The sequence below is a fragment of the Hyla sarda genome, chromosome 5 (assembly GCF_029499605.1).
Source record: "Hyla sarda isolate aHylSar1 chromosome 5, aHylSar1.hap1, whole genome shotgun sequence".
NCBI classification, from domain to species: Eukaryota; Metazoa; Chordata; class Amphibia; order Anura; family Hylidae; genus Hyla; species Hyla sarda.
Genome location: NC_079193.1, coordinates 339,551,148 through 339,571,324, shown reverse-complemented (window position 1 = coordinate 339,571,324; position 20,177 = coordinate 339,551,148). Strand labels below are relative to the sequence as shown.

Below are 20,177 nucleotides of genomic sequence, written 5' to 3'. Positions count from 1 at the left end.
GCCCCGCCGGAACATGTGTTCATCCGCTACCTGAATAAAGAAACCTCCATTGAACGAATTACCGTGAGTGCCCCCGTGATTTCTTTCTTTTGCATTGTTGAGATTGCCGTATCTCTATGCGTTCACAGTTACAGGAGTTGCTGCCGCATCGCTGCACTAGCCGAGTGTACCCAGAACCACTATACATAGCGTTTTCACCAGTGCCAGCATCTGTATCTTGCTTTTAATGCTCAAAATTAAGATATGCCCCCAGTCGTGAGTTATGCAGGCAATCTCCCTTATTAGGTATAAGCCCAAGTAGGTAGGTAGGGAATCCTCCCTCTTAAGTATAAGCTCCAGTAGGTAGGAAGGGAATCCCGCCTAATTGGTAGAAACCTCAGTAGGCAGGTAGCAAAATCTCCCTATTAGGTAAAAACCTCCAGTAGGTAGGTAAACAAATAGGTAGAAGCCCCAAGAAAGTAGGTTGGGAATCCCCCCTATTAGGCAGAAGCCTCCAATAATTTGTTAATTGGCAAATTGTCCTATTCCAGGTAGAAGCCCCCAAAAGATAGGTAAGTAGGTAAAACCCCTATTAGTTTGAAAGCCCCGGTAGGTAGGATATCCTCCCCTCTTAGGTAGTAGTCCCTAAAGGATAGACAAGTAGGCAATTCCCTATTAGGTTGAAGCCCTCAGTAGTTAGTAGTGTTGCTCGCGAATATTCGCAATGCAAATTTTATTCGTGAATATCGCATATTCGCGAATATTCGCGAATATAGCACTATATATTCGTAATGACGAATATTCTTTTTTTTTTTTTTTTTAACTTAATTTTTTTTTTTCACAGTACACATCACAGTGATCATCCCTTTCTGCTTCCAGCTGGTGTGGTGTAAAGAAGGCTCTAATACTACTGTGTGAGACCGGTGTGCGAATTTTCGCATATGCGAACATTTGCATAAGCGAAGTTTCGCATATGCGAATTTTCGCTTATGTTAATTAAGGTATATGCTAATTTTTGCATATGTTAATTTCCGCGTGCGCGAATTTTCGCATATGCGAAAATAAATCGAGAATATTACGGATATGCGAATATTCGCGAATATATGACGAATATTCATCCATATATTCGCGAATATTCACGAATTCGAATATGGCCTATGCCGCTCAACACTAGTAGTTCGGTAGTCAGGTAGGTAAGGAACCTCATATAAGGTAGATGCCCCCATTAAGTAGTTGCCCCCAATATGTTTCCTAGAAAAGCTCTTGCGCTAAAGGCCTCTGCATCCTCCACTCTGTTTGCAGTGCAGGACCTTCTCCTGTACCCTGCTCTAGGATGTCATTTCATGATGCAGCAGGTCCTGCACCACTCTGGATAATAGAGAGAGCGATGAAGAAGCCTCAGCTATCAGGTTGGGTGACGGGGTCATTGGCAGTAGTACAAATCTTGTTCTAATGTCTGGTATTAACGCTGATTCTAGTCGAGATATACAACACTATACAATTTTCAAGGATAGAATCGTATGAAATCGTAATGTGAATGCAGCCTTAGTGAAGAAACAGTGTCCCCTCAAACATTAATATGATGAGAGTAGGGTGTGCGTGGCTATCCTGATACATAATACTAGCAGAAAAAGTTTACATACACAATAAAAATTTACGTAGGTAAATGGCGTGAAACCCCTTTTGTACCTGGTGTTATCTAATGTGCGCCAAGTGGCTCCCCATTCATTTATGAAGAAACTGTATAGACATCTTACAATGCACAGTGAGCGGCTATCTGGAAGCAGAAGTAGTGGCATGCATTTATTTAATATAGCGAGACGTGTCGTTCAGTCACCGCTCTCTGGTACATCTCAGCATTGTCATGTGGAGGAGGAAAGCGACATGTGAAAATGTCATTATGCGCTGAGAAGACAAACAGACCGGCGCCATCAGCACAAACCATGGAAATAGTCGAGCTGAAAATTCTATTTAGCAGCGGACGTTGGGCAAAAATAAAGTTGGGTGCAGCATTACGAGGCCCTGCATAGTGAGGCGGCATAATGATGGTGGAGCGGGAGCTTTGTGTTTCCTCACCGGGGCACAGCCGCATTATTCTACATACATTTTATCATTAACTTCTCTCTAGTTTGGAGTCAAAAGAATTAAGCAAATTGCGCAGGCTGTATTCAGATGAGGCGTCCATTCTGTATCCTCAGGGACTGACTAAGGTTGATGCACTGGGAACTAGAAGCAGATTTAAATGGGCACTATCATTAAAACAAATTTTTGCTATTGCACTCCTTATGGTAAATAAAAAATCTTTCTAATGTACTTTGTTTAAAAAAATTAAGTTTTCTATGTTTTATTTGTGTTTTAAAAAAGCTGCTCCCTACTTGTCCAGAGCACATTTCTCCCATCTCTTGCACAGACTTTGGACTCCTGCTGGCCTGGCATAAGTCCAAAATCAGGAAATGCAGTCTGGGGTGCAGCCTTAGCCAATCATAGCTCATCTCACACACTGAACTGCTCTGGGCTGTGTGTAGCAGAGTGAGGGAGGAAGTTCTCCCCTGTATGGCTTCAGATGATGTCCCGTCTGCTGGGGAACGCCCCTTCTCAGTCTGTGAATCTGACTGAGGCTGAGCAGAAAATACAGAGCAATATCAAGGTAGAAAACTAAAAAATAATAAAAATAAAGGTGGGGGGTGGTTTATCATGATGGGGCAGTGAACTGGGAGGGTTGTAAAATTTAACAAGGTACTCTTTAAGTGCAGAAAAACTGCAACAAATAACAGTACCAGCTTTTTGAATAGGATCTGAAATGGGCACCTCTCGGATTCTAAAACTTTTTTTATATGTTATACTACTTGGCAAAACATAAACCTTTCTAATATTATTCAAAAAAAATGTTTATTACTTTTTATAGAAATCATAGCTTATATAAAATAAAATAAAAATAAAAAAAAGACCACTAGGGGTCCCCATACCTTCCAGAGCAAAATCCTGCCTAGCTGAATCCTCATCTTTGTCCATAGGCATGGACAAAGTCCATTAAGTGTGGACTAGCACTCCTCTGTGCTCTCTCCTGTCCTATCAGATTTCAGCAGGGAGAAGAAGGGTTAGAGAGCAGCATGCTGTGCTTGGATAAAGAGACCATGTACAGCACAGCAGACTCATGGAGGAAGATGAGTCATGCAGAGAATGACAAACCAAGTGAGCAACAGAAGGTATTTCTGAGAGAAATTTAGGTGCTAAGAAACATATAACTATTTTTTATGGCATATGAAAAGTACGCTTTAAAGGGGTACTCTGGTGGAAAACTTTTTTTTTTTTTTTTTTTTTTTTAATCAACTGTTGCCAAAAAGCTAAACAGATTTGTAAATGACTTCTATTAAAAAATCTTAATCCTTCCAGTACTTATTAGCTGCTGAATACCATAGAGGAAATTATTTTCTTTTTAGAACACAGAGCTCTCTGCTGAATCACAAGCACAGTGCTCTCTGCTGACATCTCTGTCCATTTTAGGAACTGTCCAGAGCAGCATATGTTTGCTATGGGGATTTTCTCCTACTCAGTTCTTAAAATGGACAGAGATGTCAGCAGAGAGCACTGTGCTTGTGATTCAGCAGAGAGCTCTGTGTTCCAAAAAGAAAATCATTTCCTCTGTATTATTCAGCAGCTAATAAGTACTGCAAGGATTAAGATTTTTTTTAATAGAAGTAATTTACAAATCTGTTTAACTTTCTGTCACCAGTTGATTTAAAAAAAATAATAATAATAATAATAATTTCCACCGGAGTACCCCTTTTAAGGTTTTTTTTTTTTGCTTATATACTGAAGCATGGGCTTCTAGAGAATAAGGTAGAGGGTCTTGTGTTTGCCTTGTGCTTTCCTGTTTTAGCAGATGTGGCAGGTATAAGATTTTACTTAGCACTCAAATGAATGCAGAATTTGTGAGCTTTATTTGCAATCCTTAACACGGAAATTTAATATGACATTTCAGGCCTCACTGGACCTTCCTCAGATAGATCCAGATTGCTGCATTTTGTGAAGAAAGTAGAAAACCAGCCAATCAGCAGATGAGACCTATAGACTGCGGTGACTGACTAGGCGGCCCATCACTGCTGAGACCAGCTCATCTCAGAAGGTGGGAGCCAGAGCGCTCAGATGGGCCCCATTTCAGAGATCGCTGAGGATCCCAGAGGCAACTTGTCATCCCTGCTGCAAGAGGATAAGCTTGAGTGGAAAAGAACCCTTTGGAGAAGGCGCTGCGGTTCCTCAGAAAATAATGAAGATGGACTAAATATATTTTAAAGGGTTCACACTTTTATTCAATATAAAATTAAAATAAAATGGAGATGACGCGTTTCAGGATCTGATCTGAGGAAGGGAGGGCACCTCCCGAAACGCGTCATCTCCATTTTTATTTTATTTTATACTGAATAAAAGTGGTTCCACTGTGAACCCTTTAAAATATATTTAGCCCATCTTCATTATTTCCTGAGGAACCGCAGCGCCTTCTCCAAAGGGTTCTTTTCCACTCAAGCTTATCTTCATCCACAGGACAGCAGTGCAGTTGTTTTCTGCAACCCAGAGGGCTAGCTGCGACTCCACTTACACTCAGTACCCCCATTATCACTGGGGTGATAGGCCTTCAATTATTTTATCCAAGGTGAGCGGCCATCTTATATGGTCCTTTTGGCCAACCCTTGAATTCCACGACTCATGTTACCAAGGGTAATGCACTAGGCGCCGGTATCGGTCTCTCTCTTTTTTTCTTCCACAGAATCCTGCTGCAAGAGGGGGTTCCTAGCAGAAAGACCTACCATGATCATCCTTTCTCTAGGTCAGTGATTTCCAATCAGGGAGCCTCCAGCTGTTGCAAAACTACAACTCCCAGCATGCCCGGACAGCCGAAGGCTGTCCGGGCATGCTGGGAGTTGTAGTTTTGCAACAGCTGGAGGCACCCTGGTTAAGAAACCCTATACTATACAGATGACACATTACCTTGGGGTTACTCAATATAAGGGATTTTATGAGTATAGGGTAACAGGGCAGGAATCAGGCCATGTATATAAGCAGCCCCGAATCCTCCCCCAATCTCATTACACGCCTTACATGTTGCAGTAAGCTAAAAAAATCAAGCAAACCCAGAATTTCCCGCTGTAATGATGTTGCCGGGTGTTTGCGCAGCGCCGCGTTTATTGACGTTTTTATAATGCCGACTCAACACACAAATTAGCTATTGGGCACATACTGAGGCTTCAAATGTCAAATGATCAGCTGAGCGCTATGGACTTACCAGGGATCCTTAGCTATTATAATGAATGTTAAAAAAAAAAAAAAACTATAACACCGAAACGTAAGCGTCAATCGGTATTGCAGGTAATGGGGGCGCTCTGATTGACAGCCGCCATGAAAAATGAGGTTATCTGGAAATACCGTACCTGATCCGTCCAATGCACCACCACCTGGATATCTCTATGTATTGCTTTAGATATTCATAGAAAATCTGCATCTCATTAATGTCAATTGCAATTCCAGACACAGCCTATGGACAATGGTGGCGCTGTTTCTAGAAATAATTCAGACATCTTTTTTTTTCAAAATGTGAACACTTCCTTTAAAGGGGTACTCCGGTGGAAAACTTTTATTTATTTATTTTATTTTTTTAAATCAACAGATTTGTAAATGACTTCTATTAAAAAAAATCTTAATCCTTCCAGTACTTATTAGCTGCTGAATACTACAGAGGAAATGCTTTTCTTTTTGGAACACAGAGCTCTCTGCTGACATCACGAGCACAGTGCTCTCTTCTGACATCTCTGTCCATTTTGAGAACTGTCCAGAGCAGAAAAAAATCCCCATAGAAAACCTATGCTGCTCTGGACAGTTCCTAAAATGGACAGAGATGTCAGCAGAGAGCACTGTGCTCGTGATGTCAGCAGAGAGCTCGGTGTTCCAAAAAGAAAAAAGAATTTCCTCTGTAGTTTTCAGCTGCTAATAAGTACTGGAAGGATTAAGATTTTTTAATAGAAGTCATTTACACATCTGTTTTAACTTTCTGGCACCAGTTGATTTAAAAAAAAAAAAAAAAAAAAAAAGTTTTCCACCGGAGTACCCCTTTAAGAAGAAGGCTCGCTGTATAATAGCCAGTTACAGCTGATGGATTCTGATCAGCTTTTCATTGTATGTCCAACCATCGTCACATGTCTTAGTATTACTGCCTTCTGCCCTTTGCTGTAAAATAGTGGTCTCCAAACTGTGGAGCTCCAGATGTTGCAAAACTCAAACATCTGGAGGTCCACAGTTCAGAGACACTGATGTAGAGTTACCAATGGATTTGATGAGCCTGTTCCCCTTGACCAGGCAACCGCATTCAGTACCCATAGCTAAGATCCAAGATGGCTTCTTATTATAGTGCCAGGTATGGCCAACCAGGACAGACGAGCCCAGTGTTTGTTTCCTCCTCAATTCTCTTTCCATGACTCTTGAACCAATTCTTTACAGATCCTTCAAGAGTTCTTGCCACCAAAGTTCTTGCCACTTCTGTGAAATCCCACTGTCCACTCAGGAAGCAACACTGATTGACAATCCATTTCACATGCTGTTGTGCAAATGGAACAGACAACAGGTGGAAATTATAGGCAATTAGTAAGACATGCCCAATAAACTAGTGGTTCTGCAGGTGGCGACCACAGACCACTTCTCAGTTCCTATGCTTCCTGGCTGATGTTTTGGTCACTTTTGAATGCTGGCGGTGCTTTCACTCTAGTGGTAGCATGAGACGGAGTCTACAACCCACACAAGTGGCTCAGGTAGTGCAGCTCATCCAGGATGGCACATCAATGCGAGCTGTGGCAAGAAGGTTTGCTGTGTCTGTCAGCGTAGTGTCTAGAGCATGGAGGCACTACCAGGAGACAGGCCAGTACATAAGGAGACGTGGAGGAGGCCGTAGGAGGGTAACAACCCGCCTTTTTTGCAAGGAGGAGCAATATGACCACTGCCAGAGCCCTGCAAAATGACCTCCAGCAGGCCACAAATGTGCATGTGTCCACTCAAACGGTCAGATACAGACTGCATGAGGGTGGTATGAGGGCCCAACGTCCACAGGTGGGGGTTGTGCTTACAGCCCAACACCGTGCAGGACGTTTGACATTTGCCAGAGGATAGCAAGATTGGCAAATTCGCCACTGGCGCTAGGGTGCTCTTCACAGATGAAAGCAGGTTCACACTGAGCACAAGTGACAGACGTGACAGAGTCTGGAGACGTCGTGGAGAACGTTCTGCTTCCTGCAACATCCTCCAGCATGACTGCTTTGGCGGTGGGTCAGTAATGGTGTGGGGTGGCATTTCTTTGGGGGGCCACACAGCCCTCCATGTGCTTGCCAGAGGTAGCCTGACTGCCATTAGGTACCGAGATGAGACCCTCAGACCCCTTGTGAGACCATATGCTGGTGCGGTTGGCCCTGGTTTCCTTCTAATTCAAGACAATGCTAGACCTCATGTGGCTGGAGTGTGTCAGTAGTTCCTGCAAGAGGAAGGCATTGATGCTATGGACTGGCCGCCCATTCCCCAGACCTGAATCCGATTGAGCACATCTGGGAAATCATGTCTCGCTCCATCCACCAACGCCATGTTGCACCACAGACTGTCCAGGAGTTGGCAGAGGCTTTAGTCCAGGTCTGGGAGGACATCCCTCAGTAGACCATCCACCACCTTATCAGGAGCATGCCCAGGCATTGTAGGGAGGTCATATGGGCACGTGGAGGCCACACACACTACTGAGCCTCATTGTGACTTGTTTTAAGGACATTACATAAAGTTGGATCAGCCTGTAGTGTGGTTTTCCACTTTGATTTTGAGTGTGACTCCATATCCAGACCTCCATGGGTTGATAAATTTGATTTCCATTGATATTTTTTTGTGTGATTTTGTTGTCAGCACATTCAGCTATGTAAAGATGAAAGTATTTCATACGATTAGTTCATTCATTCAGATCTAGGATGTGTTATCTTAGTGTTCACTTTATTTTTTTGAGCGGTGTACATACTCTCAGTTGGGTCCCAAGACTAACATACTTATAACAGGAAACTCACCTCTGTCTTGGGCCTGTAGGAACCCAGGTTTTTTAACAATACTTAAAGGGGTACTCCGGTGCTCTAGCGTTCGGAACATTTTGTTCAGAACGCTAGGAGCCAGAGGCCTTGATCGTGACATCTCTGCCACACCCCCTTGTGACGTCACGCCATGCCCCCTATGGGAGGGGGCGAGTCGGCCGACACGCTCCCCCCCATTGACATGAATGGAGGGGGCATGGCGAGCCATCACGAGGAGGCGTGACCATGATATCAAGACCACTGCCACAGGAACCCGGTGTTTGTTTAGAATGCTGGGTGCTGCGGGAGATCGCGGGGGTGGGGTGTTGCAGCAGCGGGAACCCCCCGATCAGACATCCTTTGGATAGAGGATAAGATGTCTAGCAGCAGAGTACCCCTTTAAAGGGGTACTCCGGTGGTAAACTTTTTTTTTTTTTTTTAATCAACTGGTGCCATAAAGTTAAACAGATTTGTAAATTACTTCTATTTTAAAAACCTTAATCCTTCCAGTACTTATCAGCTGCTGTATGCTCCAGAGGAAGTTATGTAGTTCGTTCTGTCTGACCACAGTGCTCTCTGCTGACACCTCTGTCCATGTCAGGAACAGTTCCTGACATGGACAGAGGTGTCAGCAGAGAGCACTGTGGTCAGAAAAAAAAAGAAATTCAAACAGAAAAGCACTTCCTCTAGAACATAGAGCAGCTGATAAGTACTGGAAGGAATAAGATTTTGGCACCAGTTGATTTTCACAAAAACATTGTTTTCCAACGGAGTACCCTTTTTAAAGAGGTATTCATTTCTCCAAAAATCATGGCTGAGATGGACATCAGAATGCGCCGCTAGAATACAGTGCCCAAAACAGGTTGGGAAGGGAAGAAAGAAGGAAGGAAGATAATAGTGCAGGGACCCATCTACTGAACCCGTATCTAGTGGATCGGCCATGGATTGTTTTTAGTCTTGTAGGAGTCGTTCTGGTCTCCAAGTGTTCCAAAGACTGTAATGACACAATCTACAGTCTCATTCCAGATTTCTCCAGAAGAGTAGAACGCTTGGAATGTGGAATGACTTTTACAAGACTAAATTACTAGATTCACCAGGTTTGGTAAATCTTACAGTACATTCCCTCAACTCTAGACCCATCGAAAATAAAATCATAATCTGCACTAAGAACCTGATATTAGGCAGAGTAACTATTGCAGTAGGTCACTGTAAAACAAAAACTGGTGGATGACAAAATTACCCTACTTCAGTCAGTTGTGTGTGCATATATATATATACCAATGGTTTCCAAAGATTTGAAAAAGCCATAAATAATAACCTGTAAACATCCCCATTTGCCCCACAGATGGGTAAAACTCCCCCTTACCTGTCAGAGGGCAGATCACCAGCAGCGGAGTGCTTCACTCCCGATCCATTCTTTATAGAGTCTTGCCTTACGATCCCCTGTGATCGGCCCTTCTCTGAGGCTGGTGTTAGTAAGTCCCCTGAGGGTCCCTGGTATTGGGACTGCTCTTGTAGTTTAGCCTTTTTCTCCTGAGGAGCTTCTTCGTTCTGGAGCCCTGCTTGAGCCTCTTCCCCGGCCGTCTGTGCTGTGGTGGACCCGCTGTTGTAGAACCAGGCTCCTGACTTTGTGAGGATTTCTTGTTGTTTTCGGCACAAATTACAAACCCACATTACCTGCGGACCAATGAGAACAGACGTCAATTACCACCAAGCTGTGTTGCCATGGAAATTTATAGCGGATTCCGGCACTGAGAAGACAGGACAATGGATAACAGACACTGGTCCTTATAAGTGTAAGGACAATGGACATGGGAAAGAACCCTGCACTATACAGGAGGCTGCCATCTGCATACAGAACAATACTGCAACATCTACAATCCGACATATATACTGCACACTACCATTTCACCACATACTGCGTATTCTCAGCTATGCACCGGCCCTGTCATTATTAACATGTGCTATAATAAATAGGCATCTATCTATCTCATATCTATCTATCTATCTCATATCTATCTATCTATCTATCTCATATCTATCTAGCTATCTCATATCTATCTATCTCATATCTATCTATCTATCTCATATCTATCTATCTATCTATCTCATATCTATCTAGCTATCTCATATCTATCTATCTCATATCTATCTATCTATCTCATATCTATCCATCTATCTATCTCATTTCTATCTATCTCATATCTATCTATCTATCTATCTATCTATCTATCTCATATCTATCCATCTATCTATCTCATTTCTATCTATCTCATATCTATCTATCTATCTATCTATCTATCTCATATCTATCCATCTATCTCATATCTATCTATCTCATATCTATCTATCTATCTATCTCATATCTATCTATCTCATATCTATCAATCTCTCATATCTATCTACCCATCTATCTAATATATGTCGATCTATCTATCTATCTCATATCTATCTGTCTATCTAATCGCTCTTTATATCATATCATCTCTATCTATATCTTTCTACTACATATCTATCTGATATTTAGCTACCTTATATCTACCTCTATTATCTATTTATCTATCATCTTATATCTACTTATCTTTTGATATATTTCATATCAATTTATATCTATCTCAACATCATCTATCACGTTTATTGGTCTATCTATCTCTTTGTCTATCTATCTTTATTTATTTATCTCATATCTATCTATCTATCTATTTCTATCTATCTACCTATCTATCTCATATCTATCTATCTCATATCTATCTATTTCTATCTATCTATCTCATATCTATCTATCTATATATCTCTCTCATATCTATCTATCCATCTCATATCTATCTATCTATATCATATCTATCTATCTATCTATCTCATATCTATCTATCTCATATCTATCTAACTCATATCTATCTATCTCATATCTATCTATCTCTCATATCTCTCTATCTGGCATATGTATTTATCTATCTATCTCATATCTATCTCCTATCTGTCTATCTATCTATCTCTAATATTCATCTACTTCTCTCTCAGCTTTCTATCTATCTTTTTTTATTATTTATTCACTGTACTTATTTCCTTTGGCGTTTTTAAAACCTATATAGTAAATTCATGGCACCGGCCTGATTGTACACTTACAGCACAGGTGAAGGGGCGGCTGAATGTCCGAGACTGTGAAAGACCCATGACATTGGCCAGAAGCGGTTTTCAAGCAAATGTTGTGTTTGGAATAGAGTCTGTATGGCTGCTTACCTTCACATAGACATACAGATAAATCAGACATTTCTGGCTATCTGCAGCTGCCACTAGGTGGCGCTCAGAAGCTTTTATAAATACAGACTTATTATTGGGGTCATTGGGAGCCATAGGCTGTAAAGCTCATAAGCCGCAGTCAGATTTATATGATTTAACTCTATGTAGCAGGGGAAAGTGAGCTAAAAACAGTGCTCTGCTCCCTATAAGGATAAATTATCAAATTATTCATATATATGAATGATCTACTCATATAGACCAAGAAAGTAAACTGCTGCTGATGGGTGGACATCCATGACGTTTGACAAAATTTGTTATAGAGCACCCCCACTGGAGCGTAACTGCGGAGCCGCTACTGTACATGGCTGATTTACGGACACAGATAACACATTCTGCCATTCCATCAAGATTTTTTATTAGAAAATGGACAATATTTTAATACAGAATAACTTATCTTTATTTTTCTGGTAATAAACCACTATACAGACAATTAACAGCCATCTTTAATTATTGAACATCAGGAGCCAATGGGTTTTGAAATATTACATTTTTAATGGGCGAGTAAGAGCAGCGCCGATTATTACCACCATAAAACGCATAAACAGCCCATCGTCCTGGCTTAAATCCTTCACGAAACTGCCAATAGATGAGATGAAGATGCAGAATATTTTTATGGCTATATGCAAACCAATCAGGAAACCAGGAATGACGGAAAGAAGTGGCGAACCGGGCAAGTACCCAGCTCCTCATTTCATACAGGGCCCCCAAGGACTACCCTAGATCAAAATTAACCCCGGAACCCTAGTAGTGCTGTATGGTGGTATAAGAAACTACAGTGGTCCCTCAACTTACAATATTAATTGGTTCCAGGTCGACCATTGTATGTTGAAACCATTGTATGTTGAGACCAGAACTCTATGGAAACCTGGTGATTGGTTCTGAAGCCACCAAAATGTCACCCAAAAATAGGAAAAAGTGAGGATTAAAGGGGTATTCCAGGGAAAAAAATTTTTTTATATATCAACTGGCTCCAGAAAGTTAAACAGATTTGTAAATTACTTCTATTAAAAAATCTTAATCCTTTCAGTACTTATGAGCTTCTGAAGTTAAGGTTGTTCTTTTCTGTCTAAGTGCTCTCTGATGACACCTGTCTCGGGAACCGCCCAGTTTAGAAGCAAATCCCCATAGCAAACCTCTTCTAAACTGGGCGGTTCCCGAGACAGGTGTCATCAGAGAGCACTTAGACAGAAAAGAACAACCTTAACTTCAGAAGCTCATAAGTACTGAAAGGATTAAGATTTTTTAATAGAAGTCATTTACAAATCTGCTTAACTTTCTGGAGCCAGTTGATATTTAAAAAAAAAAAGTTTTTTCCTGGATAACCCCTTTAAAGAAAAATAAGTAGAAAACTAATACAGATAAAGCAAATCCTTATATATAAAAGTAATAAAGATCTGCTGGGAGCTGTAATCACTGTCTATTTCAGTGTATTCCAACCAGGGTGCCTCCAGGTGTTGCAAAACTACAACCCCCAGCATGCCCGGACAGCCGTTGGCTGTCTGGGCATGCTGGGAGTTGTAATTTTGCAACAGCTGGAGGCACCCTCGTTGGGAAACACTGGTCTATGTAGAGGACAAGAGCTTCTTCAGGGTCCTGTACAGTACACAAAATGTCCTAAAAAAATGTAACATGGAGCCGTCCTTACTTGGTGTCCAAAGGAGCCGCTTACTATAGCATAGGTAAAAAGCAGTACTGAACATGTAATACCTCCCTGTACTGTAGGGGGCGCTACCAGACAGAAATTCAGTGCATGCACTTTAGGAATACAGGCGTTTTACCAGTGAATGTCCATTCTGATTAGTTGGTTCTTCCAGCTATTGACACGTTTTGCAGATTCCATAGCATTGTATGTTGAGTCTGGTTTCAAGTTACAATGGTCCAGAAAAGACCATTATATGTTGAAACTATTGTATGTTGAGGCCATTGTAAGTTGAGGGATCACTGTACCCAACTTCCTCTGGAGCATACAGCAGCTGATAAGTACTGGAAGGGTTAAGATTTTGTAATTTAAGTAATTTACAAATTTAACTTTCTTAAAGTTAAAGGGGTTATCCAGGAAAAAACTTTTTTTTATATATATATATATATATATCAACTGGCTCCAGAAAGTTAAACAGATTTGTAAATTACTTCTATTAAAAAATCTTAATCCTTTCAGTACTTATGAGCTTCTGAAGTTTAGGTTGTCCTTTACTGTCTAAGTGCTCCCTGATGACACGTGTCTCGGGAAACGCCCAGTTTAGAAGAGGTTTGCTATGGGAATTTGCTTCTAAACTGGGCGTTTCCCGAGACACGTGTCATCAGAGAGGATTTAGACAGAAAAGAACAACCTTAACTTCAGAAGCTCATAAGTACTGAAAGGATTAAGATTTTTTTATAGAAGTAATTTACAAATCTGTTTAACTTTCTGGAACCAGTTGATATATAAAAAAAAGTTTTTTCCTGGATATCCCCTTTAAAGTATTAAAGTAACGGAGTATCCCTTTTAGGCCCCTTTCCTGCTTTTTTACTGCTGTTATTTTACAATAATGGATGAAAAACACCAGATGCAATAAGTGGTAATATCGGATGATAACTGATGACCATAAACCGTTATTTTTAATGGTTTTTTTCTCTTAACAACCTGATGTTGTTCATCCATTATTATCCGTTCTTACCAGTGACATCAGTTTTTTGATCAGGTTTTTAACCCTTTTTTTGTAAAGCTGTACTGTGCATGCTCAGTTTAAAAATCGGATTAAAAAAAAACGTACAATAACGGATAATAATGGATATTTTATTTGAACATCCGTTTCCCATAGATTTTTTTTTTTTCACCGTTATTTTTGCCGGATCAAAAAATTAGTGCACGCACCGTCTTTTGTGCCGGCAAAAATAACGGAGATTAGTAAAATGGACAAACCTGATGCAAAAAGATGGTCAAAAAATCCCATTGACATGAATGGGATTTTTTGACGGCCGTTTTCCGGACTTCTTGCTGGGAGTAATAACGGAGGTTTTTACAGGATGATACCTGTAGTGTGAAAGGGGCCTTACTGAGTTTTGATCGCACCGGGTCTCACTTCTGAGACCAAGCGCGATTGCTAGTTATAAGTTAGTTATTGCATTTGACTCCCTGCCTGACCACCAGATCCCAACTTTTCGATGCATAGACTTAGACATAGAATAGTGAGGCGCACACTGCTGCATCATTCCCCCAATTATATCTAGGGCTTGCAGTGGGTCTCAGGAGTTAGACCTGGTGCGATCAAAACTTTTGACATGTGAAAAGTTTTTTTAGTAACATTTTAAGGGGTTAAAATAATCTCCAACTGTTTTGGGGCCACAGCATCTATACATGGTTATGTGTTTCCATGGTTACAGACTACAAACACACCCTGTCCAGCTTTCATGTGCTACTTGTTTCATCCACTCCTTTTCGATTACATGCCATTTAGAGATGAGCGAACTTACAGTAAATTCAATTCGTCACGAACTTCTCGGCTCAGCAGTTGATGACTTTTCCTGCATAAATTAGTTCAGCTTTCAGGTGCTCCGGTGGGCTGGAAAAGGTGGATACAGTCCTAGGAAAGAGTCTCCTAGGACTGTATCCACCTTTTCCAGCCCACGGGAGCACCTGAAAGCTGAACTAATTTATGCAGGAAAAGTCATCAACTGCCGAGCCGAGAAGTTTGTAACGAATCTAATTTACTGTAAGTTCGCTCATCTCTAGTGCTATTAAATGAGAGCAGATGGAAGAGAGTAAGGCTATTGGTTACATGGCGGAATGACCGCCTGGAAAATTTTCAGGTGGACATTCTGCAGAAAGAAGGCCCTGCAGAACATGCCGGCACCATCTCCATAGACGGCAATGCAGTTCCGAGCATATTATATGACATGACAATTCTTTCTGCTGAAGCTGAAATTTGAATTTTCCCATAAATTCTAAAGATTTTGGAGGGAAATTTTTCCACCGGATTCCACTCTGAAATGTTGCCAAATTAATGAGACCTAAAGGTTTACGAACACATTGGAAAAAAAAGTCACTCGTGCCTACCGATATCAGGGGGGCCTAATGACTATCTAATGTGTATGGGGGCCTCCAGACTCTCCCCCCGACATAAAGGATCAGACATGTTGGATTCCAACTGCCCGATCCTTTTGTTCTTAGAGAGATAAGTGACAGTGACTTATCCCTACTCTCTTTATTCCATAGCCATAAATGTGTGGCTGAGTGAAATATTTACCGTATTTTTCGCCGTATAAGACGCACTTTTTTTTCCCCAAAACTGGGGGGAAAAAGTCGGTGCGTCTTATAAGGCGAATACACCCCTATCGCAGCGGTCCCTGCGGCCATCAACGGCCGGGACCCGCGGCTAATACAGGACATCACTGATCGCGGTGATGCCCTGTATTAACCCTTCAGACGCGGCGATCAAAGCTGACCGCCACGTCTGAAGGGAAAGTGACACTAATCCGGCTGTTCAGTCGGGCTGTTCGGGACCGCCGCGATTTCACCGACTGAATAGCCGGGTTAGTGCTTACAGGACACCGGGGGGGACCTTACCTGCCTCCTCGGTGTCATCTCCGTTCAGGGATCCCCTGTATGGCCGGCGCTCTCCTTCCTCGTCATCACGTCGTCGCGTACGTGCGTCGGCGTGCGTAACGACGTGATGGCGGCAACGGAGAGCGAGGATACCCGGCCGGCAGCAGAGACGTTCCAGAGCGACGGGGACACGGCGACAGCGATGGAGCGACATCCAGGGCAGCGGTGACGGGTCCGGAGTGGTGGGGACACGTGAGTATTACCTCCTATGCAGTGGTCTTCAATCTGCGGACCTCCAGATGTTGCAAAACTACAACTCCCAGCATGCCCGGACAGCATGTTGGGAGTTGTAGTTTTGCAACATCTGGAGGTCCGCAGGTTGAAGACCACTATTGGATTCAAAATCTTTAATTTTTTAGATTTTGCACCTAAAAATAGGGTGCATCTTATACGCCGGTGCGTCCTATAGGGCAAAAAATACGGTATGTGTATGGGGGGGGGGAGGGATCAGAAGACACATATGTCTGCATAGGAACTGTATACACAAAACGGTTTACAAAGCTGCTACATTTTTGCTTTATTTTTTAATTCTCATCCATCAGATACTCTTACTCATACGGCTGTTCAGGAATGCTGGGAGTTGTAGTTTTGCAACAGCTGAAGACACACTGTTTGAAAAACACTGCTGTACCAGGACAAGGAGTATGTCAAGAGGATACTGGAAGTTGTAGCTTTGCAACAGCTGGAGGCACACTGTGTGGAAAATACTGCCTTTGAGGTGCCAGTAGCAGCGCAGAACCTTTGCATACGCCCCCGACTGGTGCACACACCATCGTACATGTGCCTCCACAGAGTCAGAGTTCAGTCATGCTGGGGGGGGGTTGGTTGTAGTTTCGCAACAGCTGGAGGCACCCTAGTTGGGAAACACTGCCCTGATAGATACCTCTGCTGTATAGCTACGACGGGACCCTCGATTATTAAAAGTATTTTTTTTAAATGTCACCAAGATAACCTCCCACACAAACATCGCCATCAATTTTGCTGTACTTCCTACGCAGCATTCAAAGCAGTAAATTAGTTTAGAAAGCACTTTACAAATTTTACAATGAAGCAAATCTTTTTCTTGCAAGACTTTCACAAAAAGAGAGAGAAAAAAAAGACACAAGAAAGCCTCCGTTCAGTCGAAATTCAATGACAGCTGCCAAAGACTGTCAGCGAGATTAAGAATGCAGCGTCTGCGCCGCGCATTAATCAGTCAACGGCTTTCAGGCCATTCTGTAAAGACGTATAATAGATAAATGTACAATTATGTTGTCTACATGGAAATAAAAGATTTCTCAAAAAAAAAAATGGAAAAAAAAAAAAAGGGGCAACCAGACATACAAACAATTGTATCCGAGCGAAGGAAAGCGAATGGAGGCATAATAGGCGCTGCTTGTAAACAATGATGGAGGTCAGAGAACAGAATGGCGCAGAGCTCGCAGCCAGTTATCAGGTAGCATGAGCAGCTGGACATGTTCTGAGGCTCTGTTTGATTTCGTGTTTCAAAGATGAAAATCGTAAACGAAAATCGTAGATGGGGATCCCCCACTCAGGACCCCCCTTTATGAGCCAACAATAGGAGACGCTATTAGGGGTGGGCCCTATATTGGTAGACATGAGCCGACCTTACATCTGAATACTGTTTAAGGGTACATTCCCACACAGCGTATTTGCTGCGTATTTGCTGCTGCGTATTTTATTTTCTCTGTTGAAGTCAATGAGTAGGAAAATACGCAGCACCAAATACGCAGCAAATACGCAGCAAAATACGCCGTGTGGGAACGTACCCTAAAGGAGTACTGCAGCCATAGACACCTACGGGGAGATTTATCAAAACCTGTCCAAAGGGAAAAGTTGCCCAGTTGCCCATAGCAACCAATCAGATCTCTTCTTTCATTTTGCAGAGGCCTTGTTAAAAATGAAATAAGTGATCTGATTGGTTGCTATGGGCAACTTTTCCACTGTACAGGTTTTGATAAATCCCCCCCCCCCCCTAATCCCTATCCGTAGAATAGGGGATAAGTGTCCGATCACGGGGGTCCGAACGCTTTGACCCACAGCTATCTCCCGTACATGGACCCGCCATTACCGTGACCCCTGCTGCCTAATGTGCATGACGCCAACCTTGCTGAGGTCGACGACTCCCCCCCCCCCCCCCCTCCTTACAGCTCTATGGGAGAGGTGGTGATGCACAAACGCTGCATGTCCGCCTCCGTCATAGACATACATAGAGGGGGGTGTCGGACAGGAGATCGCGGAGGGTCCCAGTATCCGGACCCCCTGTGATTAGACACTTATCCCCTATCGGCAGGGGAACTCCTATGGCTGCAGATCTCTTTTAAGGGTAGGGTCACACGTAAACTATAGGCAGCATATTTTACGCTGCGCAAAATCCACTGCACAGTGGGATATACGCTGCATATACTCCTATGATCAGACATATAGGGCTACCTGATGGCATCCCTGTGTGTGCAGCGAGGTTTGGAAGGTTGGTGTTTGACTTCCAATACAGGGCCCACCCCTAATAGCGTCTCTTATTTCTGTCATGTTTGGAGGCGGAGCCATTGGGCCGGCGTGACTGTGAAGCGCGGGTCTGCCTCCAAAGCACACTGCGCACCTGGCGGCAGCCCAGTGTGTCTGCTCATAGGAGAATATTCAGCGTATGTCCCGCTGTGCAGCGTGAAATACACTGCGTATATGTTACGGGTGTATCCTTAGGGTGTATCCGCACGTACAGTATTCTGCGCATATTTGATAAGCAGGATTTGAAGCTGCAGAAACTGCAGATTTTATGCTGCAGAGTTCAGTGTAAACTAAATGACTGAACACAGCTTTAAATCCTGCGCATCAAATATGTGCAGGATACTGTACGTGTGAATAGACCCTTAGGGTAGGGTCACACGTAACAGATCCGCCGGTGACCCGACCCATAGTGTGCCTCCAGCTGTTGCCCGCCCCGAGCAGCCACACAGGGGCCTGCAAGTCGACGAGTGCACTCGCAGTGTACTCAGACATCGTGGAGCTAAGGCTTTTTTTTTTTTTTTTTTTTTTTTAGATCAGGGGGTATTTATTGGGGTACCCCCTGATACAATGTTTTCTAACCAGGAAGCCTCCAGCTGTCGCAAAACTACTACTCCCAGCATGCCTGGACAGCCGTTGGCTTTATGTGAGCACTGCAAGACCTTGGTGGGGGTTTTCAAGGTGAAAGATTCACTTTAATAATTCTGTCAGGAAAAGTTCTGCAGCTTTCTAATATACTTTGCGTGTCAATTGTTCATTCATTTCGAGAGCTCTGCTTGCTGTTAGTGAATTCAAACTTTCTCTCTTACAAACTAGTTTGGCTTCAAGATAAGGCTCTGTGAAAACTGTGTTCAGACTGCACGTTAGGCCAGGATTTCTCAACCAGGGAGCCTCCAGCTGTTGAAAAACTACAACTCCCAGCATGCCAACGGCTGTCTGGGCATGATGGGAGTTGTAGTTTTGCAACAACTGAGGTCTCTTGGTTGGGATACATTGCTCTAAAAGAATGATAAAGAAATAAGTGCCTCCTTCTTATGCTTTGCTCCCTCTAAAGATACACAGGAAAATACTTAAAAACTCATTTACTAAGTGGTGACTACATATTCCAGAACCGAAAGAAAATGGTTTAAAATAGTTAAATAGTTAAATCTTGGGTATTTGTTGAGCACATCTCTTACAGAACATATTCCAGTCTGATAAACACAATGCTGCCTGCGCTAGCAATACTCCTAAAAGCAGGAGAAATGTCCGAGCACAGCAGCCTCCATATATCCAGCACCCTGTGTGATCCGCAGTCACCTCTGAAGCTTATTCTCCATCACCGATGGCACTACACCAGGTGGGGGCGCACTGTTTGCCCAGACACCATAGAGTGGGGGGGGGGGGGGGGGGGCAATCGTGTGCTAAAACTAATGGCAACTGAATGGGAAGTATTGATAGATTACATAGAGTAGTGAGCGCACGGATGGTGTATGAGCGGAGCAGCACTCATCAGCTATCAGGAAAGATGGAGCAGAAGCTTGAGAATAAATTAAAGATGCATAGATATTGGTTAGATGGATAATTACATATATAGTAAATAGATATAAGATGGATCAATGGATGGATGAATGGTAGGATAGATAGACAGATAGATAGACAGATTCCTATAAGGAAGGAATATCCGCAGCACACAGGTGTCCGTAAAAAACTAAAAAAGTGATTTATTCCATCAAAGCAAATGAGTGTTCTGT

The 20,177-nt window shown here is 42.6% G+C and overlaps 1 protein-coding gene across 3 annotated transcripts in view; it reads right to left on the bottom strand.

Annotated features, from left to right (window-relative positions):
* RIMS2 (regulating synaptic membrane exocytosis 2) overlaps positions 1-20,177 on the bottom strand; it is a 680,796-nt gene that overhangs the window by 542,410 nt on the left and 118,209 nt on the right. For all 3 annotated transcript variants that reach the window (XM_056522548.1, XM_056522549.1, XM_056522550.1), the window contains exon 4: positions 9,424-9,734. In XM_056522548.1, coding sequence (XP_056378523.1) covers positions 9,424-9,734 — 311 coding nt within the window. The remainder of the gene's footprint in view (positions 1-9,423; positions 9,735-20,177) is intronic.